The sequence below is a fragment of the Cervus canadensis genome, chromosome 12, assembly GCF_019320065.1.
Source record: "Cervus canadensis isolate Bull #8, Minnesota chromosome 12, ASM1932006v1, whole genome shotgun sequence".
NCBI classification, from domain to species: Eukaryota; Metazoa; Chordata; class Mammalia; order Artiodactyla; family Cervidae; genus Cervus; species Cervus canadensis.
This window is the reverse complement of record NC_057397.1, coordinates 10,114,221-10,139,972: the sequence shown is the minus strand read 5'-3', so window position 1 is coordinate 10,139,972 and position 25,752 is coordinate 10,114,221. Positions and strand designations below refer to the sequence as shown.

The window sequence follows — 25,752 nt, the reverse complement described above, 5'->3', positions numbered from 1 at the left end:
GAGGGTCTAGCAGGGAAGGTGTTGCTTAAGGCAAGACCTCGGAAGGCCCAACCGACCAGTGAGCAAAGGCTGCCGGAGCCAAGATTCAGAGGGCCAGCGGGCGGGAGGACGAAAGAGAGGAGGGTGTTGACAGATCCTGAGAGGCGGCGTGTTGTGAGGTGGGGGCAGAGGTCCTGAAAGGGAGGCAAGGGCTGAGGGTGGGCTTGGGTCCTGGGGGGTGGGTCCCTAGAGGGTAAGTTCTGAGCGGGGAGGGTTCTGAGGGAGAAGGATTCTGGGCGGGGAGCTTCTGATGGCGGGTGGGTCCCGAGAGAGGGGAGGGTTCTGAGGGGGGTGAGTTCCGAGGAGGGACGCATCCTGAGGGGACTGGTTCTGAAGGGAGACAAGGGTTCCAAGAGGAAGGCAGTTCCTGAGGGAAGGATGGCTTCCCACTAGGGGTGGAGCTAGGCGGGCTTAGGTTAACTCCCTAGGGTGGGGTGTTGGGTCAGGGGTGGGGTGTAGGGTTGGGGTGGGGGGATGGGGGTAGTATTAGGCCCGAGGTAGGAAACTGGGACTTGGGGGAGGATGGGTCCTGATGGGGGGACCACAAGAACACCTCCTGAGGTGAGGAAGGAGGCCCTGACCTGGTGACAAGGTAAAGACCTTGGGTTAATGAAAGCTCCGGATTCGGGGGAGGCAGATGGAGATTGTGTGGAGCAGTGCTGGTAAAAGGCCTTTTGAAAAGAGGGGAAAGACTGCTACCTGCCTGAGGAAACTTCCACTAGCCTGCAGACCTCAAGGGAAGACAAGGGGCAGCAGGAGTGGGGGCCTGGGTGAGGACAGGCTAAGGTGAGGAAAGAGTTTTAAGTAGGGGAGGGTGCCCAAAAGAAAGAGCAACAGAAGCTCCTGCCCTGAGAGCCCTTCCTAGCCTGACCACCTGCCCTGTCCTGACCACCTCTGTAGGGAGGAACCACTTTGACGGGCAGTCACTGTTTTAGTGACTTGAGCCTTCAGTGTAGTCCTCATTTCCTCTTTGCTCCAAATGCCTTGAATCTCCATCCATCTTCAATCTTCGAGACATCCTGACACAGTCCCTGAGCCCTCAGGAACACGAGGCCCTGCAGTCTTAAACCCATCCTGGCTCCACCTCCCACCTGCCCCATTCACAAGGCCAAGGCATCTCTTGGCCTTTCTTCCCTGTGAAGTTAATTCAACCCATAGCCAATAGTTTACTGATTTCCTGTCACTCAGATTGCCCAGTCTGCCCACAAAGTTGTACCTTCTGCCTTGCTTGCAAGATCCCTGCCAGCCTCTAGATCTCTAGTACCCTGGTCTCTTTATTTTCATCTATCTGACAGCCCAGCTGGTTCCTGATTCCTTCTCTGATGTGCCCGAACTCTTGCTGAGAGGCCCTTAGCTCCGCCTGCCTGCTTTCCCCAGTGTCTGCCCCCACCCCACCCATCAAATGCTGCTGGAGAAGGTTGGTGGCTGCTGCCTGTATAATCCATATATGCCAGCATCATTTGGGCCCATTACACACCTCCCAGGTTCTCCATTCAGTTCCTTCTGCCATTTTTACTTTATTTCAGACTTTCCTCATCTTTTTCTCTCCACCACTGCTCTCAGAGAATGAAAGTTTTACAGAGAAAATTAAAGCCATGGTTCTGGAGTTTCTTTAGCTTCCCACCTGGCATTCTCATGCCCCTTTCCTTCCTCCTTCCCTTCTCAGACAGGGGAAGAGATGTTCTTCCTTCAGTTAAGGCAGCTCTGCTCTAGAAATTATCCCTTTTTTCTTTCGTATCTTCCTTCACATCGAAATAAACTCAGATCACTGCCGTCCGGAAAAGCAGCTCTGGACTCCAGGCCCCTCTCCAACTAGTGCCCCTCCAAACCCTACTTCATGAACTAAGTGTCAACCATCTATTCTCTCCATTTTCTCATTCACTCGTCACCTCACCTGGTGGGGCTTTCCTACTTATGATGGGGTTGAAGTCACTCTAGTCAAGGTTAATAGTGCCAAACCATTAGCACTTTTCTTGCCTGACCTCTCAGGCAGCCTTTACTTTGTTGACGATTCTGTCCCCTTTGAAGCTGTCTCTTGGCATAATGGTGACATCACATTTTCGAGGTTTCCCTTGTCTGAATGTTCCTTTGCCAGCTTCTCTACCTGTCCTGACTCAAAGACTTGTTCCCGCAACCTCTTATTACTGTTCCTCTCTCTTCGCAAATAGTCTCACCCCCTCCTGTGACTTCAGTTATCAACAACTCTTGGATCTTTTCTCTCTAGCCCTGACTTCTTCTTTGAGCCTCAGGCTCATATCTCCACTGCCTCCTAGAATCTCCAGGTGGGTGTCTTGAGAATATCTTAGAGCAAAATACAACTTATTCTCTTCCTCCAAGACTGGATTTCCTTCTCCCAGGCTCATCCTCATCAAGAACACTAATGGAGGCTTTTATATAATATGTCAAAATAGTTAAAAGTTATCAATCAAGCTAACAAACTATTAAATTATGTTCTATCTGCTTACCTGAAAAATAAAGCCCTGTGACAACCTGGAAGGTCAGATTTGATAAGACTCTTGTACTCCCTGGGGTTCTGTGCCGGAATGTGGTGGCTTGGGGAGAGCCACCCCCTGGCCCCTGGGCCTCATCCTACACCCCTTCTCTTTCACCTGGGCTCTGTCCTGCACCATGAGGGGCCTGGCACACATGCTGTGAGCACCCACAAGCCCAAGCTGACATCCTGTGTTCCTCCTAATGGGAGAAGGGTCAGAGGACTAGACTGCAGGGTTTAGGAGGTTGTGCTGTGCACAAGAGTAAGGGAAGAGAAGAGTAAGCCCAGAAAGAGGAATCGAAGGTCAAATTCATAAGAGCATGTTGAGACTAAGAGCCTGACTCTATGAGGAAGGCCAAGCACAAGGAACAGGCAGGGGGAATAGGCAGCGTGGGGAGGTGAGCGGCTGAAGATCCGCTGAGGCAGCTGCAGAGATCAGCCCCGGCCGCTGTGGGAGTAGGGGGCTAGGCAGTTCCAGGAAGTGAACTTCCTCAGTCCCTCAGTCCCCTCAGCCAAAGAAACAGACACATTCTGGACTCTCATCCCTCACATCTCAGCTGTTCATTTTCTTACTAAGTCACTTGACTCAGTCTCTCGCCACCGCTACTTCACACCATCATCTCCTATCTGGATGACCCAAGAGCCGCAGTCTAATTCATTTCCCTACCTCACTCTCATCTCCCTTGACTCTATTTCCCCACAGCAGCAGGAACGGTCTTTCTGAAGCACAAATATGATTACTCCTTGTAGGAACCCGCCAGCGTCTGCTCACTGCCTTTGGGAGCAAGTCCAGGCTCCTCAGTATGTCATTCACAGTCCTCGGCATCTGAGCCCTGCTGGCCTCTGACTGCATTAGCACCTCTCACTGACCCCAGCTCCCTCAAGTACACTCACAAATGCAAGCAGTACATACACACCTCACACTAGCACATAGCATAAACATACTCTAATACCCACACACCACACACTCATACATGTCCCACACTAAAACACACATTCACAAACGTACTTACACATACTATTCTATTGTATCAAAGTATATGATTACCCACATACTATACACTTAGCAACTCACAAGACACTCACATATGCCACACATACTGCACTCACACATTCACACGCACACACCTTTTTTCATACTTGTGCAACACACACTCCCAAGGCACACATATTATGCATACTATTCACTTACCCACCTATACCACACACTCCACACATACATCACACTGTACACTCATGGGTCATACACACTAACACCATGTTCACATGCTCACACACACCCCCCACTCTATACCCACACCCACACACTAAACACCATGCACACTGAAGGCTTTAACCACACAATCTATTTCTCACTCCTGCAACCTTTGGCCCAGGCCTTTGCACAGACTATTCTTCCCCCTGGAATGTCCCTTTCCCCCTTCAGGGCTGGCTGTCTGGGCTCATCACCAGAAATCTTTTCCTAGCCCTCCAAGCTTGACCCTTCAGAGTTGGGAGAGCAGAAGTGTCCAAGAATTCTCTCAAGAACCAAACCTAAAAGGAGAAGGCTTGCTTGGTTAGCTTGGGAGTTGGGAATCACAGTCTAATTTCTTAAAGTGTTCAGTTCAGTTCAATCACTCAGTTGTGTCTGACTCTTTGTGACCCCCATGGACTGAAGCATGCCAGGCTTCCTTGTCCATCACCAACTCTGGGAGTTTACTCAAACTCATGTCCATTGAGTTGGTGATGCCATCCAACGATCTCATCCTCTGTTGTCCCCTTCTCCTCCTGCCTTCAATCTTTCCCAGCATCAGGGTCTTTTCAAATGAGTCAGTTCTTCACATCAGGGGGCCAAAGCTTCAGCATCAGTCCTTCCAATGAATATTCAGGACTGATTTTCTTTAGGATTGACTGGTTGGATCTCTTTGCTGTCCAAGGGACTCTTAAGAGTCTTCTCCATCACCACAGTTCAAAAGCATAAATTCTTTGGCGTTGTTTTCTTTATAGTCCAACTCTCACATACATATATGACTACTGGGAAAACCGTAGCTTTGACTAGATCTCTGCTTTTTAATATGTTGTCTAGGTTGGTCATAACTTTTCTTCCAAGGACCAAGCATCTTTTAATTTCATGGCTGCAGTCACCATCTGCAGTGATTTTAGAGCCCAAGAAAATAAAGTCTGTCACTGTTTCCACTGTTTCCCCATCTATTTGCCATGAAGTGATGGGACTAGATGCCATGATCTTAGTTTTCTGATTGTTGAATCTTAAGCCAACTTTTTCATTCTCCTCTTTCACTTTCATCAAGAGGCTCTTTAATTCTTCTTTGCTTTCTGCCATAAGGATGGTGTCATCTATTTAACTGAGGTTATTGATATTTCTCCAGGCAATCTTGATTCTAGCTTGTTGCTTCATCCAGTCCAGTATTTCTCATGATGTACTCTAGCTGAGTTGAGTTGAGTTCAGTTCAGTCGCTCAGTCGTGTCCGACTCTTTGCGACCCCATGAACCGCAGCACACAAGACCTCTCTGTCCATCACCAACTCCTGGAGTCCATCCAAACCCATGTCCATTGAGTCAGCGATGCCATCCAACCATCTCATCCTCTGTCATCCTCTTCTCCTCCTGCCCTCAATCTTTCCCAGCATCAGGATCTTTTCCAATGAGTCAGTTCTTCACATCAGGTGGCCAAAGTATTGGAGTTTCAGCTTCAACATCAGTCCTTCCAATGAACACCCAGTGTATAAGTTAAATAAGCAGGGTGACAATACACAGTCTTGACGTATTCCTTTCCCAATTTGGAACCAGTGTGTTGTTCCATGTCCAGTTCTAACTGTTGCTTCTTGTCCTGCATACAGATTTCTCAGGAGGCAGGTCAGGTGGTTTGGTATTCCCATCTCTTTAAGAATTTTCCACAGTTTGTTGTGATCCACACAATCAAAGGCTTTGGCACAGTCAATAAAGCAGAAGTAGATTTTTTTTGGAACTCTCTTGCTTTTTCGATAATCCAGTGCATGTTGGCAATTTGATCTGTGGTTCCTCTGCCTTTTCTAAATCCAGCTTGAACATCTGCAAGTTCACGGTTCATGTTCTGTTGAAGCCTGGCTTGGAGAATTTTGAGAATTACTTTGCTAGCATGTGAGATAAGTGCAACTGTGCAGTAGTTTGAGCATTCTTTGGCATTGCCTGTCTTTGGGATTGGAATGAAAGGCAGGACTTTTCCAGTCCTGTGGCCACTACTGAGTTTTCCAAATTTGCTGGCATATTGAGTGCAGCACTTTCACAGCATCATCTTTTAGGATTTGAAATAGCTCAACTGGAATTCTATCACCTCCACTAGCTTTGTTCTTAGTAATGCTTTCTAAGGCCCACTTGACTTTGCATTCCAGGATATCTGGCTCTAGGTGAGTGATCACACCATCGTGATTATCTGGGTCATGAAGATCTTTTTTTGTATGGTTCTTCTGTGTATTCTCGCCACCTCTTCTTAATATCTTCTGCTTCTTTTAGGTTCATACTGTTCCTGTCCTTTACTGTGCCCATCTTTGCAGGAAGGTATCTCTAATTTTCTTGAAGAGATCTCTGGTCTTTCCCATTCTATTGAAGTGTAACATTTCTTAAATATTGTATCTCCTCGAGCATATAATTTTTGTTGCCCTGTCTGTTATCTCAGAATCATGGATGATAGACCCTTTCAGAGGAGAGAGACCTTTGTGCTTGTGACCAGTAAGGGAGGACTGTGAAGCCCAGTTCCAGACCACAGCCAGGCTGGGAGGTGGGAAACCCAGTGTGTAGAAAGCAGGGGGAGGCAGCTTCCAACTGGAACTGGACTGTAGGGGAAGAAGCCCAGACCTGAGGGGGAGTAGCCTCAGGTCAAAAGGTCAAGTTCTTAATCAGGAGCATGCCTAGTTTAGAGTGAGCTGAGTTCCAGGGACTCCTTGGCCTGATTACCACTTCTGCTGCTGCCGCTGCTGCTACTAAGTCGCTTCAGTCATGTCCGACTCTGTGCAACCCCATAGACAGCAGCCCACCAGGCTCCCCTGTCTCTGGGATTCTCCAGGCAAGAATACTGGAGTGGGTTTCCATTTCTTTCTCCAATACATGAAAGTGAAAAGTGAAAGTGAAGGCACTCAGTCATGTCGGACTCTTTAAGACCCCATGACCTGTAGCCTACTAGGCTCCTCCGTCCATGGAATTTTCCAGGCAAGAGTACTGGAGTGGGTTGCCATTGCCTTCTCCAGATTACCACTTCTAGTGGAGAGAAAAGCCCAGGTGGGCAGGCTGGCTGGAGGGCAGGGCCTGAACCAGACTAGGAGCTGAGATGGGGGAGGATGACCCAGCTGAAGGTGTTCTTGGAACTCAGAAAAAGGAGGGTTATCAGTCCCAAGTGCCATGCAGCGACTTCCCTGGCAGTCCTGTGGTTAAGACTTTGCCTTCCAGTGCAGGGGACATGAGTTCAATTTCGATCCTTGGTCAGGAAGCTAAGACCCCACATACCTCACAGCCAAAAAACCAAGTGGCATGCAGAGTTTGAGAAGGATGCGGCACCTAGGAAGCCACCTTTCTAGAACAGCGGAGTGTCAAGGTCCGCCGCAGAGCTATAGAGCCTTAAGTGGTAGAGACTGAAAGAGCAGAGTCCTCTTTCAGTGAAGGAGGCTGGCCTCACACCTGTTGATGAGCGGAGTGGAGGTGGGGGCAGCAGGATGGCAAGGAGCAGGTCCTTTGAGGGAGTGGGGGTCTCCACATGGGCGCTTGGGCGCCAAGTGTGGGTGCAGAAGTGCACTGGGAAGGAGGCACACAGCTTTCTCCAGGACAGGAAGGAAATTGCAGAGAGGGAGAAGATGTGGATATGACAAATGCGAAGGCATTTCGTCACCTCCTTACCAGCATGCTCTGACACCCTATTGCCATACCCTGGGAAGTTCTCTGATTGCTTCAATACCAGCCATTCTGTGCTCACAGCTTTCTGTTCTTTTGGTGCATCCCTTTTTGCCATCCCCACGGTCAACTGGCTTCCTGGCCTCTGGCCCAGTCCCTAAGCTCCATGCCTAGCCCTGAAGGTCATCACTTTAACTGCTTTTCTGCAAACAGCTCTAACTTCTTTGCTGGTTTTTCTGTCTCACCCCGCTCTCAACATCCTCTCCAGCCCCAGGGGTGTCATGCATTAGTGATTTCAAACCTCAAGCCTCAGTTCTGGTTTCTCTCCTTGGCTTTTAGACTCAGGTGGCTAGTTGCCTTCTGGTCACCTCTGAGTGGAGAGGAACGGGGGAGAGGCCTGGGGTGCTGAGGGAGGGACGGAGGGGAGGGTGGAGGGGTGGGGTGGAAAAGCTGAGGGTGGGTGCTGTGTCGGGTCCAGTGGGGCAGCACGTTTGGGTTTCAGAGCTGGAAAATTCAGTGTGTGGAGCTGCTTGCAAGTTCACCTGAGGGGAAGGTTCGGGCAAGGGTTCCTGCTGTCAGGTGAACGGGGCTGGTACCTAGTTTTGTCCTTTTATCTTGACTGTCCTATGTCCTCACCCCTCCCCTCACCAGGGGCCTATGGACCCCGAGTTTGTTGCTGTCTACACCCTTCCACCCAGACCTGAACACACAGACTCCCTCCCTTGTGGTTACAGTCTCACCCTTCCCTCCCTGCTTTTCTTGAACTCGGGCCTCTTGCAGTTACCCTGGTGTGGAGATGCACTGGCCGCCGCCTCACCAAGCCCGCTGCTGAACCCGCTGATGCCCAGGCCGCCCGCCTGTGTCTTGATCGCTGACTTGAGCTCGTAATTCTCCCGAATGAGCCGCACCAGCTTCTTCAGTTCCTCATTTTCCCGCACCAGCCTCTCGATCTGATGCCGAAGCCCCTCATAATTGGTGAGTAGAGACATGCCCCAGGGCAGAGGGAAGGGTGCGGCCCTCAGGAGGACGCTGCACCTGGAGGCTGCCCAGGGCCTCGGGCCTCGCCCGGGCTGGAGGAGGGCACCAGAGTTTGCAAGTCGCAAGGCTGGCCCAGTGGGCCTGGGTATTATGAGGTCAGAGACTGCACCTCCTCCGTGCTGTCTCTGCTCTAACAGGCTCAGCTCTCCGTGCCTCCGGGACTATGCGCCGGCCCCCTGCAGCCTGGAATGTTCCACCCCTTCCCTGTCCAGCCAGCTTTCCTCTCAAGGTGCCTCCTCTGTGGAGCTTCCCCATCGCTGCCCTCTAGGCTGCCCCCACAGATGTGCCCTCTGTCACAGCACTTGCCTGGGCCTATGCAGTTAGCTCTTTAGCCCATTTCACTCACTTCACGTCGAGGGCAAGGACTGTGTGACTCACCAGCATCCAGCAAAGGGCTGGGTGCCGTGAAGGTAGATGACCAGTGAACATCTGTTGAATGAAAGCTCGCCACCTTCCTTCCTGGAGAGGGTGCCCTTTCCTCGGGATCTTGGATTTAGTTGTCAGCCTCCTCCTGGAGACATTCTGTCTTGGACACCTGGACATCAGGCTCTGCTTTCTTCTGGCCCCAGGTGCTCAGAGCCTTTCTCTGGTGGCTGGCCCAGGGGCTCCCTTGTCCAGGTACTCAGCTTCCTACAGCTTGGAGTTTCCGTTTCTGTTGACTCAGCTCCCCTATTCCAAATTCCCCTGTGGTGCCCCTCCTGTGCCCGTTATTCTCCGGATTCTTGAATTTTCCTATTGTCCTTCAAGAACCCAAGACTGTATTCCTCATCAGTTTCTAAGAACGCAGATTTCTGAGTCCTTATAGCACTTCCCTGTTTTAGAGCCATCTACTGAGAAATTTGCAGGTCTAACCTTGGCAGCTGAGTGAGGCCATGTCCTTGTGACCTCCACTGGTTCTGCGAGTGTCTGCTCTTGAACAGGAGGAGGTGGTGACATCTTGGTATAAGTCAGAGTGCTCACACTTGACAAGAGAGTGGGGGTGAGGACGCACTCGAAGATCAGCCAGGGCTGGGGTCAGTCTGAGCTGAGCATTCTACCTGGACCTCACAATGGGAGGCCTACCCCCACCCTCCTCCGACACCCCAGACTGTAATCCAGGCTGAATCACTCTGGCCCTGGGGACCAGGGCTGAGCTTTCTTCAGGGGAGATCTCTCCATGTGCTCTGCTTTTAATAGAACATCTCTGCTGGGATCTCCTCCAGCGTGTGAAAATAAGCTTATGATGGTCCAAGCCTCTTCCACCTCCAGTATTATCTCACTGTTGGCCTCTCCTTGGGTTGATGCTTTCTTTGCCGTCTGTGATGCTTACATTTTCTGGGTCAGCTTGGCTGGGCTATGGTGCTGCCTAGGAATTTGGTCAAACACTAGCCTAGTCATTGCTATGAAAGTTGACTTTAAAGTAAAGTAGATTATCCTCAATCATGTGCGTGGGCTTTATATTGGGTTAACCAACCAAAATCAATCATTCAAAAGCCTTAAGAAGAGAAAACTGAGGTTTTTCCAGGGAAGAATTAGTTGTGCCTCAGCACTGTTTTAGAAATTGTCTGAGTTTCCCGTCTGCTGGTCTGCTCTGCAGACTTTGGACTTGCTATTTCCAATTGTGTGAGCCAGTTCCTTAAAATAAATCTCTTAATATGTAAGAACTCTGATACACCATCTGTATTTCCCTTTGTACCAGTACTGCTTTCTTTATATATATATACATATATATATGTATATATATATAGTGTCAACTGTATGGAGGGCATTGTGCTAGAAATTGAGGGTTCAATGTCATAATCAGGCATTGTTCCCACTTTACTGGCCATATTGAGTACAGAGGAGAGCAGCTGTGAATTGAACAATCACACATAAATGTCAAATTACTGCTGTGATGAATGTGTGGTGCCCAGAGAAGGTGGGTGGGTTAGACCCAGTCAGCTAAGGGTAGCCTTCCCAGAGGAAGTGATGATTGAAATGATATGAGGGAAGTCTCTGGTGGGAGAAGAACTTTCTAGCAGGCATGACAGCCCATGCAGAGGCCCTGGGGCAGTGTGCTCCACGGAAGGAAACGAAAGAGGCTGGCTGAAGTGATGGGCCAGAGGAGGGGAGTTGCTGAGTGTGCGGAGGAGGACAGAGGGCCCAGAATTTGACCGGGTCTGGTGGCCGTGGGACTGTTGATCTTCATCCTAAGGGCCTTGTGAAAGCTTGAAGGGCTTTAAGAAGGGAGTGTGGGAATGGACTGGAGAGAAAGCCGCTGAGTGGAACACAGTAAGGAGGCCGCCATTTACCCAAGCAAGTAACACAGGTGGCTTGAACACGGGTGGTGCCAAGGAGCGAAGTGGATGGGGTTGAGAAAATTTTGGTGGGTACTGGGTGGACTGGTATCCAGCATGGGTGTGAACAGGGGCAGCATCACCGTTGCTCGTATGTGTGCTAGAGCCGCTGGTGACACCAACCCAGAGGGAACAAGACCAGGTTTAGAGCAAAGACCCCGAATCAGGTTTGGAAGTGGTGCTGAGAGTGGGTGCCCTTGAAACCTCAAGGAGTTCATTCAAGGAGGCAATGCTTCCTGCTCCGGTCCCAGGGGAGAGCCCGCCATGTATGCTAGAAAGATATCATTTGGGGTTCATCAGCTTTTAGACGGCAAATGAAGCCATGGGAGTGGGTGAGGTCACCCAGGAATCAGTAAGTCAGAAAGGCAGGCTTTAGGCCTCCTGTGCCTCAAATAGCAGCACAAGCCTGAAGACAGCACAGGGCAGAAGTGCCGCAGGGACTTGCCTTCCCCTCAGGCTCAGCAGGAATTCTCTGCAGACAAAGCTTCAGTGTTTTCCCACTCACTTATGCTGAGTCAGACACCCCCTGGTGTTGGGCCACTGGCTTTTGCACAGTTTGTCCCGGTTCAGATTTACCTCATTAGATTCTGCTCGGCGTGCCAGCTTGGCGAGGCCCTCGGGGATCTTTGCTCCCGTCTTGGCTGAGGATGCTTTGTAGGTTTAACAAGCTTCCTTTGAAAGCCATCTTCTCAAGAAGATGGTTGAAGAACAGGGAACTTTATTTAACCTGGAGCCCTCTGTCTGCACCCCCTTTCACTTCCCATACCCCTTGTGGGGAGGGATCAGTCGGCATGTGGCCAGTGCACATCGAGCAATACTGGCCACCTGATCATTTTAGCCCTGTTTAACCGCAAGGTCTGCGAGCTTGCAGTCACATCTGGTGCTGATGGGGAGCTCCTGGGAGGGCTCTGCCCACTCTGTGCCCCACATGGTCAGCTGGCTCCTAACTACCAGCACCCTCCAGTACTGCTGACAGTCCTAACACCTGCTCCTCACCCCAGGCAGATGGTACAGACACCTTCTCCTCTGGGCGAGGCACCGAGGCACCACCCTCCAAGCACCTGGGCTTCCCATGTCCCCATGACCAGCCCATGCTTCCTGCCTTTTCCCAGTTGTCAAGGTCGGGGTTTGGGGCAGGCTGCCGAGTCTCTGGCTTGCTCTTCCTGCCTCCAGCCTCAGCCTCTCTGCACAGCTGCCAAGAGGTCTTTCTGGCCCCCTGTTGGATGCAGGCTCCACTTGGGGAAGACTCGGGTGCTGTTGTGGGAGGACGAGGGCCACAGCACACACTGCCCTGCGTCCCTGAGCCCGAGACAGGCCCTAGAACAAAACAGGTGCTCAAGAAACACACAAACTTTTTTCCTCTTTTCTCAAAGAATTCCCACCACAGAGCTGGAGAAGACGCATTGGCTCATGGTAGAAACAGGCCAGGTGCTAGCTGAGTGTCTGAGGACGAGCCTCTGGGTTTCTGAGGGCACGGCTGCCCCTCCCTGCGTCTAGAGGCCTGGGGAGGCAGGGGCCTGGGAGGAGCAGGGGACTCTGCGCACCAGCCTGGGGTCCTGCCGGCCAGAGTCAGGGAGAGAGCCTCAGAGGAAAGCCTCTCCAGGTGCTGGTTAGAGGCAGAGTGTTCTGGGAATGAGACCTTGGTCACCAACGGGGGTCATCCCATCACCCGTCGTAAAGGGTGGGAGTTAGAGGCCAGGACAGGGCAGGAGGGCTCTGTCAGGCCCTGGAGCCCGGCAGCATCTCCTGTAGGGCCCTCTCAGCCTTTCACCAAGCATCATCTAAGGGGAGCCAGAAGGAGGAGGGCGGGGCAGCGCTACAGAGAGGAGGGGCTGGGGACCCGGGCTGCTGGGGGTGTGTGGCTGGGGTTCAGGCCCTTGGACTCCAAAAGCCTCAGCCCAGACCTGTGTCACTCCTCACCCTGACCCTCCGTTGATGTCTGCTCCTACTGCAGATCCCAGTGTGGGAGCCCGCCTCAGGTCCTCGCATCAGCAGCGTCAGAGTGCTTGCGCGTCGGGCCTCGGCTTGGCCGCGTGACCCCAGCAGCCCCCATCTACGTGCCTCTATCCCTTCATCTGTCATGGTGGGCGATGTGCTACCTCCTCCTCCTGCTGTGTGAGGCCCAAATGAGGTGACGTGTGTAATACAGCAAGGGCTGCGTCTGGCGCAGGGGAAGAGCTAAATGCATTTTCTCACCAGCCCAGAGATCTTGACAGCCTGCCAGGTGCCAGGCATATTGTGGGGACAGCAGGGAGCAAACAAGGAACCTCTGCTCTCTCTGGCTCCATTTCCATGGCCAGCAGCTGCCCAGGGCAGGGCAGGCCTGAAGCTGGAGGGGGAGCGGGAACCCCAAGCTCCCTGGCCCTGTTCCTTGACTGGAGGGCACTCTCAGAGCCTGGGAGGGGAGACAGAGGGGCATGGAGGTGGGGGACCCTAGCCAAGGACTGCCTGCCAGTATGGGTGAGGGGTGACTGTGGACATGTGGCCTTCTGAAGCCTCAGTCCCCGTCAGCTAGCCCGTGACGCTATCTCGCAAGGCTTCTGTCAGGACCATGCATTCGGTCATCTGCCCCACTGCCGGCGTCGCTGCCATCTCTCACCGCTGCCCAGAACCCAGCAGACGGCTGCTGCCTGCTGGCGGGTGCGTGGGCTAGCGACTGAGAGAAGGAGGTGAGGTGGTGGTGATGCAGGGCGGCGGGAGGAGGAGTGATATGGGGAAGGGTGAGTAGGTGGAGTTGAGGCCCGCAGTGCAGAGAGGTCAGAGGGCCTCTCTGACAGGCAGCTCTTGGGAGGAGACTGGAGGTGGGTGTGGGACAGGAAGTGAGGGTGTTGAGGGCAAAACCTTCCTGATGGAGGGACAGCCAGTGCAAAGGCCCTGGGCATACGAGCAGGTGTGGTGCACTTTTGAAGACCAGCCAGCAGGCCTGCAAGGTGGAGGGGAACGAGCCCTGAAGAGAGAGGTGGCCACGTAGAGGCAGAGGTGAGGTGTCGAGGGGAACACAGGGACTTTGGATCTTACACCTGGTGAGATGCTGAGGCTCGGAGGTTGTTGAGTAGAAGAAGGAGCTTAACAGGCAGTTCACATGATGCTATGACCTGGGACTGGGGCTGCAGGACCCTCGCCACTGTTAGGTCCTTGGGTCCACTTCCAGCACTTCCTGGGCTCTAAGTGAGCCCCACAGAGCAAGTTCATGGGCCCTGCCTGGCCCTGCCTCTGCCCTCGCTCCTCGGCCCCTGGGTAATGTCCCGACGGCCCCGCCTGCCCACCCCTCCCCACCCGCACCTCCTCGTACACACCAGCTTCTGCCTGCCACATGCCTCCCCAGCCCTTGCACAGCTCCTGTGAGCCGTGTCCATCCCTTGCTCCAGGTGCCTCTGCGACAGGCCCTGGCCAGCCCTGCAGCTGAGGGCAGATCCGCTCCCAGCCCTCAGCTCAGCCCAATCTGAGTAGAACCGTCGGGGGCCTTTCATCAGGAGTCTCTGTGAGCATGGAGGGAAGTGGCAGGGGACAGGGCCACCTGGTTTTAGGCCTGAACCTGGAGAGCAGTGTTTAAATCTTTGCTTGCCTTTTGCTGGATGGCTGGGAGAGACACCATGAGGTCACCGCAGGCAGGGCTGTCACCTTTGGGGAGTGAGTTTGTCTTGAAAGTCAGATGACCCAGAGGTGAGGTCAGGGCCTGCATGTGGGGCTCGACACCCAGTTGCGGTGACAGACTTTGGACACTTGGGATCTTCATCTGCCTATGCTCAGGGCTCGCAGAGGAACAGCTGCTGTAATGGGAGCAACTTGAGGCCGGCAGGCACACACCGGGTTGCGCTGATAAGGTCACCAAGCTGAGGGTCAGATAGTGGGATTGACACAGGATTAGAGCCCAACCTGAGGGCATTGGCCATCCCCATCATCTGCCACTCAGGCCTCCTTGCCCTTGGCCCGGAGGCCTCCCCAGCTCCCATGCCTGCAAGTGAGAGCCCTGGGTGAGGATCTGGGCCAGGGGTCAGCTTGTTCACCGTCACCTGGGCTCTGGCTGGATCTGGGTGGCACACTTGCCCCTACTTCTTCCTGTGATTTTTTTGGCCAGCCCTTACTGCCTCATCCTAGGAACATGTCTCTTCTCTCTTCCCTTCTGCAGCAGATGAGAAGTAAAGACTTTCCCAAACCAGTTTCCTCAGAATCTGCCGTGGAGTCCCGGGTTTGTGACCTGAGGCCCTTTCTAGAGCTAGGCTCATTTGCTTGGTGATGGTGACGGACACCTACTTGGGCCAATCAATGTTCAGCCTCCCTGCTCCAACCCTCTCTCACTAGCATCTTCCACCACAGCACTTCTGGCCTACATCCCTCAGGTGGAGACTCTGATCCCAGGACCCTCTTCAGCCTGTGTGGGTCCTTGGGCCACAGCCTGAGGAATTTCATGATACAATTTCATGATGTCGTTGTTGTTGTTATTTAGTCTCTAAGTAGTGTCAGACTTTTTTGCAACCCTATGGGGTTGCAAGCCCACCAGGGGTCCTTTGTCCATGGGGTGAGTACCCTTATTTGGTTCAGCTAGATCTCTTAGTTTGTGGTATTACTGGAAAAAGTCTGGTTATAGGAGGGAATCCTAAAAAAATACAATTTTGCTAAAATGCTTGTTTTGAAAATGTGAATTTGTTTCAACATGATTGATATATTTGGGAACAATTTGAACACAGCCAGATTTCTTTTTCTCTCTTTTTGGCTGCACTGTGTGGCATGAGGGATCTAAGTTTCCTGACCAGGGATCGAATCCATGCCCTCTGCAGTAGATGCGTGGCGTCTTCACCACTGGACCTCCTGGGAAGTCTCAAACTTCCTTTGTTTACATGAAATTTTGTTTATGAGAAATAGGTGAAAACAGAAAGTAAAAACTGGACCCAGCTGAATGGACCACAACCACCTAGAAAGGCGCAAGACACACACCTCAGACATCTGCCAGCTGCTTCAGTTCACCAGTCAGCACTGTGCTGAGCCACACCCCCTACATCCATGTTACAGTTTCCCATCCGATTTCAGACACTGCACAATAACCCACAAGCCACAACCTTTCCCCCACCCACTTCTGTAAACTGGCTTCACGTCTTCTTCAAGGTAAATCCCACATTTATTGTAGTATTCCTGTATTTCTTAACCACGTAACATGTGTAAACCTGGGTTGTCATTTTTATCACGTTGTTAAGACTTTTTGAGTGTATCGTTGGTGACATTTTTGCATACTGTACTTCTAGCCCCATTTTCCTCAAAAGCCTTGTGGCTTTTCCTGTGCTGGTTGGACACAGCGGAGCTGTTGCTGGACTCTGGTGGTTCCCGAACCTCTGGAAGCCACAGTCTGTGAACTGATGCTCAGCATCCTGCCTGCTGCCTCCCGACGTCCCCGGGATGGAGTGCTTCTCCAGGCGGCCGGGACACTCTCCCAGGCCCCTTGAGAGAATCCTTGGGAGGACTAATCCTTTTTCTGTGGGTGTCACCTGCACCTTGAGGGAGCTCTCCCGTTGCCACCGCACCTCCACACTGGACTCTGACAGTGCTGTGTGCTCTTTAATACACAAAGCAATCCAACAGGGACGAGACTTATTGAGCACCAGCTGTGTGCCGTGTACCCTGCTGGGCACCCAGGTGACTGTGATGGTACCACACACTTTATGGAGAATTACAGTAAGTGGGGCACACAGGCCAACAGGCAGACAGCGAGCACACGGCAGGCGAGGGCTTGACTGGGGACACTGCAGCAAAGGCCATCTGGCCCTGGTGGGGTGTCAGGGGCTCATCCCAGAGGAGTGATTTGATGTTTGACTTACTTACCAGCAAAGTGTGAAGTGATCCAGCTGCTATATATCTTCTCCAGAACTCAATGTTGTCAGACTTCTTTTTTTCCAGTTGATATTAACTAATATCTCGTTGCAGTCTTGATTTCATTCAGCCAGTCAACAAATGTCTATTGAGTGCTTACTTTGTGCCTGGCACTGCTTTAGGACTAGATGTGCAACGCCTTGATAATTTATGAGATAAACATGTCATCATGTTTCATGGCCATTTGTGAGATACACATTGCTGTGTCTATCAGGGGGTCTTCTTAGTCTATTAAATATCCAGCCCCATCTTCAAGACGACCAAAGACCACCCTTGCAACCATCTGTTCAGACATGCAGGGAACACAGATGGCCAGCAGTGGGGCTACAATCATCTTTTTCTGAAACAATCATGGAGTGATCTTTTAAAAAACTATTTATTTGTTTATTTGGCTGCACCAGGTCTCAGTTGTGGCACGTGGGATCTTTAGTTGAGGCAGGGGAACCCTTAATTGCTGCATGTGGGATCTAGTTCCCTGACTGGGGATCGAACCTGCGCCCCCTGAACTGGGAGCACGGAGTCTTAGTCTCTGCACCACCAGGGAGGTTCCCATGGAGCAATTTATATAGCCATCAAGACTACGTGTTTGGATCTTAGGTGCTAGCCCACACACAAGAGGATGAGATCCACACTGGGCAGGGCTTCCAAATCCTACACCTCACAGGGGCCATATATCTTGCAACAGTTGCATAGACCTAGCTTCCAGAGTCTCCGTAAGGGACACGCTCTGCTTCAGGAGTCACTTTCCTCCAGGAAGCTCAGGGTTATGGCTTTTCTCAGGCATTCATGGTTCATTTCTAGTTTCTCCCTGTCTACACGCAGCAGCTTCCAATAGGGGCGATTGTTACCATAAGCAGTGTCCCTATTTAAATCATTAACACTCTACCTGTATCTGGTTACCAGGGAACATAGCTAGAGAGTTAACCAAAGGTCAAATTCTCAAGCAGAAGAGGAAATGGTTTGTTAACCTTTTGCCCACATTCATTGGAAACAAACAAACAAACAAACTTTATTGAGGTGTAATTCTCACTCAATAAAATGTACCTGTTTTAAGCGAACAGTTTGATGAGCTTTGGAAAAAGTGTGTACCATGTGATCACCACTACAATGAGGTATGGAATTTTTCTGTTACCCCCAAAGTTTCCCTGTGCTTTTTTCTAGTAATCCTCACTTCCCATCCCTGGTCCTAACAGGTTAGTCTTCTTTGGAGGTGTACATTCCTTTGTGTCTGGTTTCTTTTGTTCAGCCTGGCGTTTTTGAGAGACATCCTTGTGGTTGTGTGCATTACTAGTTTGTTCCTTCTTATGGCTGAGTAGTATTCTGTTATATGACTATCACAATGAGTTTATTCCTTTACCTGTCCCTGGACATTTCAGTCATTTCCTTTTTTTGGTTATTATGAATAAGGCTTCTATGGACACTTGTATATAAATCTTTGGATAAAAATATAGGAATAGAACTGCTAGATCATACAATTCAGTTCAGTTCAGTCGCTCAGTCGTGTCTGACTCTTTGTGACCCCATGGACTGCAGCAAGCCAGGCTTCCCTGTCCATCACCAACTCCCGGAGTTTACTCAAACTCATGTCCATTGAGTCGGTGATGTCGTCCAACCATCTCATCCTCTGTTGTCCCCTTCTCCTCCTGCCTTCAATCTTTCCCAGCATCAGAGTCTTTTCAAATGAGTCAGTTCTTCGAATCAGGGGGCCAAAATATTGGAGTTTCAGCTTTAGCATCAATCCTTCCAATGAATATTCAGGACTGATTTCCTTTAGGATTGACTAGTTGGATCTCCTTGCAAGGGACTCTCAAGAGTCTTCTCCAACACCACAGTTCAAAAGCATCAATTCTGAGGCACTCAGCTTTCTTTATAGTCCAACTCTCACATCCATACATGACTACTGGAAAAACCATAGCTTTGACTAGATGGACCTTTGTGGACAAAGTAATGTCTCTGCTTTTTAATATGCTGTCTAGCTTTGTCATAGCTTTTCTTCCAAGGAGCAAGCATCTTTTAATTTCATGGCTACAGTCACCATCTGCAGTGATTTTGGAGCCCAAGAAAATAACATCTGTCACTTCTTCCCCATCTATTTGCCATGAAATGATGGGGCCAGATGCCATGATCTTTGCTTTTTGAATGTTGAGCTTTAAGTCAGCTTTTTTACTTCCTCTTTCACTTTCATCAAGAGGCTCTTTAGTTCTTCTTTGCTTTCTGCCATAAGGGTGGTGTTATCTGCATATCTGAGGTTATTGATATTTCTCCCAGCAATCTTGATTCCAGCTTGTGCTTTATCCAGCCCGGCATTTCACATGATGTACTCTGCATATTTCTTTGCATTGATCACCGAGGAAGGCTTTCTTATCTCTCCTTGCTATTCTTTGGAACTCTGCACTCAGATGGGTATATCTTTCCTTTTCTCCTTTGCCTTTTGCTTCTCTTCTTTTCTCAGCAATTTGTAAGGCCTCCTCAGACAACCATTTTGCCTTTTTGCATTTCTTTTTCTTGGGGATGGTCTTGATCCTTGCCTCCTGTACAATGTCATGAACCTCTGTCCATAATTCTTCAGGCACTCTGTCTATCAGATCTAATCCCTTGAGTCTATTTCTCACTTTCACTGTAAGGGATTTGATTTAGGTCATACCTGAATGGTCTAGTGGTTTTCCCTACTTTCTTCAATTTAAGTCTGAATTTGCCAATAAGCAGTTCATGATCTGAGCCACAGTCAGCTCCCAGTCTTGTTTTTGCTGACCGTATAGAGCTTCTCCATCTTTGGCTGCAAAGAACATAATCAATCTGATCTCAGTATTGACCGTCTGGTGATGTCCGTGTGTAGAGTCTTCTCTTGTGTTGTTGGAAGAGGGTGTTTGCTATGACCAGTGTGTTCTCTTGACAATCTCTGTTAGCCTTTGACTGCTTCATTTCGTACTCCAAGGCTGAACTTGCCTGTTATTCCAGGTATCTCTTGACTTCCTACTTTTGCATTCCAGTCACCTATGATGAAAAAGACATCCTTTTTTTTGGTGTTAGTCTTAGAAGGTCCTGTAGATCATCATAGAACCATTCAACTTCAGTTTCTTCGGCATTACTGGTTAAAGCATAGACTTGGATTACCTTGATATTGAATGGTTTGCCTTGGAAACAAACAGAGATCATTCTGTCATTTTTGAGATTGCACCCAAGGACTGCATTTTGGACTCTTTTGTTGACTTGAGGGCTACTCCATCTCTTCTAAGGGGTTCTTGCCCACAGTAGTACATATAATGGTTATCCAAATTAAATTCTCCCATTCCAGTCCATTTTAGTTCACTGATTCCTAAAATGTCAGTGTTCACTCTTGCCATCTCCTGTTTGACCACTTCCAATTTACCTTGATTCATGGACCTAATATTCCAGGTTCCTATGCAATATTGTTCTTTACAACATCGGACTTCACTTCAATCACAAGTGACATCCACATCTGGGCGTTATTTTCGCTTTGGCTCCGTCTCTTCATGGTTTCTGGAATTATTTCTCCACTCTTCTCCAGTAGCATATTGGGCACCTACCGACCTGGGAAGTTCATCTTTCAGTGTCATATCTTTTTGCCTTTTCATACTGTTCATGGAGTTCTCAAGGCAAGCATACTGACGTGGTTTCCCATTCCCTTCTCCAGAGAACCACATCTTGTCAGAACTCTCCACCAAGACCCGTCCATCTTGGGTGGCCCTACACGGCATGGCTCATAGTTTCATTGAGTTAGACAAAGCTGTGGTCCATGTGATCAGTTTGGTTAGTTTTCTGTGATTGTGGTTTTCCTTCTGTAAATATCTGTTATAAACTGCCAGATTGTTTTCCAAAGTGGTTATACCGTTTTACATTTCTACCAATGGTAAATGAGAATTCCAGTTGCTCTGCATCTTTGGCAATATGCTAATGTTAATCTTTTAATTTTAGCTGTTCAACTGAATGTAGAGTGGTATTTCATTGTAGTTTTAAATTGCGTGTCCTTGATGGCTAATGATTTTGTAAATAATTCATGTGCTTACTGGCCGTTTGCATATCTTCTTTTTTAATATGTAGTTTTTAAACTTGATATATTGTATTTCCATTTTTATTCAATTAAAGAAATTTTCTTTTTTTTTTTTTGGCTTAGAGGCTTGCAGGATCTTAGTTCCCCGATGAGGGATCAAACCTGCACCCCCTGCAGTGGAAGCACAGAGTCAACCACTGGACTGCCAGTGAAGTTCCTATGTATCTTCTTTTATGAGCTTCCTAAAAATTTTTGCCCATTAAAAAAAAATTAGGTTGAGTGTCTTCTAATTATGACGTTCCCTGGTGGCTCAGAGGTAAAGAAACTGCCTGCCAATGCAGGAGACTGGGTCAGAAAGATCCCCTGGAGAAGGAAATGGCAGCCCACTCCAGTATCGTTGCCTGGAGAATCCCACGGACAGCGGAGCCTCATGCACTGCAGCCCAGGGGGCTGCAAAAGAGTCAGACAGGACTTATCAACTGGATAGCAACAACAACACTTGTAAATCTGGATACAACTGTAACCCTTTGCAAATACATGTATTGCAAATATTTTCTCCAAGTGGTGGCTTGTCATTTCATTTCCTTTTCAAGAGCAAAAGCTTTTATCAAAAAATTTTTTAAATGGTCTGTGCTTTTTGTGTCCTATTTAGGAAGTCTGTCTCCATTTTATCCAGAAGTTTTTTTATAATTTTAGCTTTCATATTTAGGTCTATGGTCCATTTCAAGTTAATTTTTGTATCTGCTGTAAGGTAAGGGTGGAGGTTCTTTCTCTTTAATACCGATATCTAATTGTTCTATTACCATTTGTTTAAAGAAATATGTATAGTATATTTCTGGATTTTCTATTCTGACCACTGATCTGTATGTCTCCCTTAGGATACTATTATACTGTCTCGATCATTACAGCTTTACAGTAAATTTTGAAATCAGGTCCTCCAACCTTGTTCCTTTTCAAAATTGTTTCGGCTTTTTGAAATCTTTCATGTTTCCATATATACTTCAGGTGTTTGTCAATGTCTACAATAAAGCCTGATAGGATTTTCACTGGAACTGTGCTGAATTTCTAGATCAATCTGGAAAGAACTGATATCACTATTGAGTCTGATGCGTGAACATGGTACATCTACTTATCTTTCAAAATCTCAGAAATGTTTTGTAGTTTTCAGGAGACAGGCATTGCACATATTTTGTTGTTTACCACTGTGAAGAGACAAAGCAGACGTGAGACTGCCATTCTTAGAAGGGTCTGCTTGGCCTTGGTCATCTGGGAATTTTTCAGAGAGTTCCCATAGTTCTCAGAACTGATAAACTGATAAGAATGGCATGCTGTGCCCAACTCTTGGTTCAAACAATGAGGCTTATGCTGAGCTTGTGATCTCCTTCTGAGAGCCTGGAATTTTGGTTGCTGCTGGGCAGAGGGTGCCTGTATGACACCGCCTATGAGAAGCTCAGCACTAGGTTTCTAATCTGCTTCCTTCATAGACAACATTGCACACGTATTGTCCCAACTCATTGCTCAGAGAATTAAGTTCATGCTGTGTGACTCCACAGGGAGAAGACTCCTAAAAGCTTGCACTGGGTTTCCTTCACATTTTGCCCCAAGTCTTTTTTCAGTGCAGATTTTGCTTCATATCGTTTCTGTGTAATAAATCATTGCCATGAGCAGGAGTATAGCTGAATCCTGAGTTCTAATGAATCAACAAACCTGAGAATGATCTTAGGGAGCCTCTGCCACAATCTCTGTGCATTCTATGGTTTTGTGATATACATATAGTTTTAAATTTTTATGTTTGTGGCTATGTATAGTTTATGATTTTTTTTTTTTTTTAGTTTGTGATTTTTTTATTGTTGACCTGTATCCATGACTCTGTCAAACTCTTTTGTTAGTTCTAGTAGGTTTTCGGTAGATTTCTTAGAATTTTCTATGCACATGATCATGTTGCTATAGATAAACATGCCTTTTTTTCCTTGTCCTATTTTGCTGGTTGGGGCCTCCAGTATAATATTTTGCTGTTGTTTTTGAGGAAAGCTTTAGACGTCTTTATTGCTTGGGGGGCAGGGCCTGGGTATGGGCAGTCAGCTTCCTCTTCCCCATCACAGGCGTCCTGTGGGCGGCACTGTGCTCCCAGGTGCAGAGGGTGGCCCTCATGGTTGTAGACAGTGGTCCACATGCTGGATTCCCGATTCACAATGACCTCAACGACCTTGCCACTGTCTGTCCTGTGGAGAATCCACCTGTTGTAGTGGAAAGTGTCTCAGGGCCGCAGATGAGTGGGTTCCAAGCCAGGCGTCTGCTGGTTCCTCTTCATCAGGAGGCTGCAGCAGTTCTGCGAGACCATCCACGCTAATGCAGGGACCTGGTGGCAGAGAAGGTGCCCGTGTCCAAGAGTCCCCTTTTTATAAGGACACCAGTCATGTTGGATTAGGGGCCACCTTACTCCAGCACAACTATCTTTTTTTTTTTCCCAAGTAGAAGTATAGTTGATTTACAATGCTGTGTTAGTTTCAGGTGTACACCAAAGTGATTCAGTTATATACGTATAACGCACACGTGTGCTCAGTGGCTTGTCATGTCCGGCTCTGTGCAACTCCATGGACTGTAGCCCACCAGGCTCCTCTGTCCATGGGATTCTCTAGGCAAGAATACTGGAGTGGATTGCCATACCCTCCTCCAGGGGATCTTCCTAACCCAGGGATCAAACCCGCGTCTTTTATGTCTCCTGCATTGGCAGGTGGGTTCTTTACTCAGCTCTCTGGGGTCAAACCCTGTTTCTGGATTGTTCACATCCTTGATTCCTGGTTCACCTTAAGGAGTGGCAGATGGCTCCTCAGCAATCACCGTGGGGGTGGTGGCATCTGCTGGGCCCCAGGCATCGCGTTCCCTTTTGGGAGCCCTCACTCACATTTGGAGGCCCGAAATAGCTGATGGCTGTGACATTTCTTGCCCACCAATATGGCAGGAAATCTTTCATTTTACAAGGCTTTATGAAAGTGGCATAGATGGGAGTTGAGATGTTCGGCTGTGTGTGTGTGTGTGTGTGTGTGTGTGTGGTGGGCGTTGTTTGCATCTAGGGAGTTCTGCAAGGTCCGCAGTTCCTGACAAGCCTGAGACAAAGCAGAACTCAGGAACACAGAACGTTTTGGCGGCAGATGGGCCAAGCCATGCTGCTGCCTGGGGCGCAGTGTCTGGGCCCGGTGGGGAAGGGCAGCCTGGGGAGCCACAGCACCGGCCATCAGTGCCTCCCCTCCCAGCACCCCATGCCCCCCAGGCCAGGTCCTCACTGTGGGCCTCACTGTGGGCCTCGCTGATCCTCCTGCCTTTACTCAAACCACTTCCAGGCTCTTCACTGGAAGGTCCCAGTGGTTCATCCCTGCCTGCAGAAGAGTCTGGACTCGAGCTCTGTGTCCACAGCTGACACGCCAACCTCGACCCTCCACTACGCTCTCACCTCCTCGCTCTTCTACCTGCTCCCCTAGATGGGCCTCCACAAGTGTCCTGGGCTTTCAGTTCTGCTGCCTGCACTCAAGTGCTTCCCACTGATGCTGATGCTGACCAGAGTCCAGAGTCTGCAGTGCTCTCTGCCCAGTCTTGGGGCAGTTGGTGCCTGGGTGGCTCACGCCGCATGGAGTTCCCCACTCCTTCCACGGTCTACGCCGACAGCACACCCACTCTGGACTAGATGCTGGCCTGAGTGTCAGGATGTGCAGGTCGCGTGCCTGTCCTGAAGGCTCCTCCAGCTCCAGAGGCTGAGGGCAGCACTGGTTAGCAGGGCAGGCGGCACAGGGCAGCTGCGGGCTGCTGAGCGCGTGGGGGTCCTGTGCTGCCCACACGGTGCTTTTCATCAGGCGCAGTGATGGTGCTGAGATTCTGTGTCCTTTAATCTTTCTTTAAAAAATAGTGGTTAGTGCTCGCTTCGGCAGCACATATACTAAAATTGGAACGATACAGAGAAGATTAGCATGGCCCCTGCGCAAGGATGACCCGCAAATTCGTGAAGCGTTCCATATTTTTTGGGAGGGGGGATCGGGGTGGGGAATACATGTAAATCCATGGCTGATTCATGTCAATGTATGACAAAACCCACTACAATATTGTAAAGTAATTAGCTTCCAACTAATAAAAATAAATGAGAAAAAAAATAGTGGTTGATGTGGCTGCGCCGGGTCTTAGCTGTGGCCCAGGGACCTTTGGTTGCTGGATGTGGGATCCAGTTCCCTGACTGGAGATGGAACCGCCTGCACTGGGAGCATGGAGTCTTCACCTCTGGAGCACCAGGGAAGTCCCATGCATGGTTTAATGGACTTACACAATTAGTCGTGTAAATAAACATTTTGATTGAAGAATAAATTAGTCCTCCTCAAGGCTCCAGAGGAAGCCCACCGACACCCTGTCCCTGGGTGTCTTACACAGTAAGACAGGCTTACTGTGTATCTCTGGGGGGCCCAGGAGGGGACACAGGAAGGACTTGTTTGGGTGAACAGGGTGGGGAACTTGTCCTGAGACTGTGTATCTCAACAGCAACTTGTTGGGAGGACAGACTAGGTAGGGGCCAGCTAAAGCTGCCCACTTTGAAGAGCCAGCAGCTGCTCAGATGAGGCAGGACAGGAGGCACACAGTAGGTCTTCTTTATGGCATGGACAATGCCCACATCTGGCCTGTGTTCAGACGTTACGACAGAGCAGTCTTCTCTCTCGATCCGATCTGGCACAGAGGGGCCCTGTCTGACCTGGTCTCATGTGAAGCTGCACGTTCTACACCGGAGACCACCACGGCCGTATCTGAGTGCGCCAGGCCAGCTCCAGGATCTGGGGGCTGCCTCAGCTCACCTGAACAGTCTCCCTGGCTGACCTCACCTCTCCTGTGGCTTCTTCACACTCACCCACCCGGTTAGACACAAGCTGCCCCGTATCTCCTTCCCAGCGGCGGAGGACACAGCAGACAGCAGGCCAGACTCCATTGGCAGAAATGCCCTGCCCGCCTCGACTGGGCCCCTGTGGCCACTGCCAGCCGCCCTGAGCCTGCTCCCGTCTGCCATCTGGTCTGCTTCCTCCCTGTGCCTGTTGGAGCCCAGCCCCTCTTCTGGACACTCTCTCCCTGGACTCATCTTCCTGAGCACACGCTCAGCGGTGGCTCCT

The 25,752-nt window shown here is 49.8% G+C and overlaps 1 protein-coding gene, 1 long non-coding RNA gene and 1 other non-coding gene across 3 annotated transcripts in view; 2 read left to right on the top strand and 1 right to left on the bottom strand.

Moving 5' to 3' along the window:
• Positions 1-8,376, bottom strand: part of SPATC1 (spermatogenesis and centriole associated 1) — a 34,349-nt gene extending 25,973 nt beyond the window's left edge. The window contains exon 1 of the mRNA XM_043484455.1: positions 8,166-8,376. Within this exon, the coding sequence (XP_043340390.1) occupies positions 8,166-8,376 (211 nt within the window). The remainder of the gene's footprint in view (positions 1-8,165) is intronic.
• LOC122451475 lies at positions 1-24,605 on the top strand. The gene is made up of 3 exons (XR_006272415.1): positions 1-158; positions 8,168-8,362; positions 23,956-24,605. It is a non-coding gene; the product is annotated as an uncharacterized LOC122451475 (long non-coding RNA).
• On the top strand, positions 24,522-24,628 carry LOC122451571. The gene has a single exon (XR_006272465.1). It is a non-coding gene; the product is annotated as a U6 spliceosomal RNA (small nuclear RNA).
• The last annotated feature ends 1,124 nt before the right edge of the window (positions 24,629-25,752 follow it).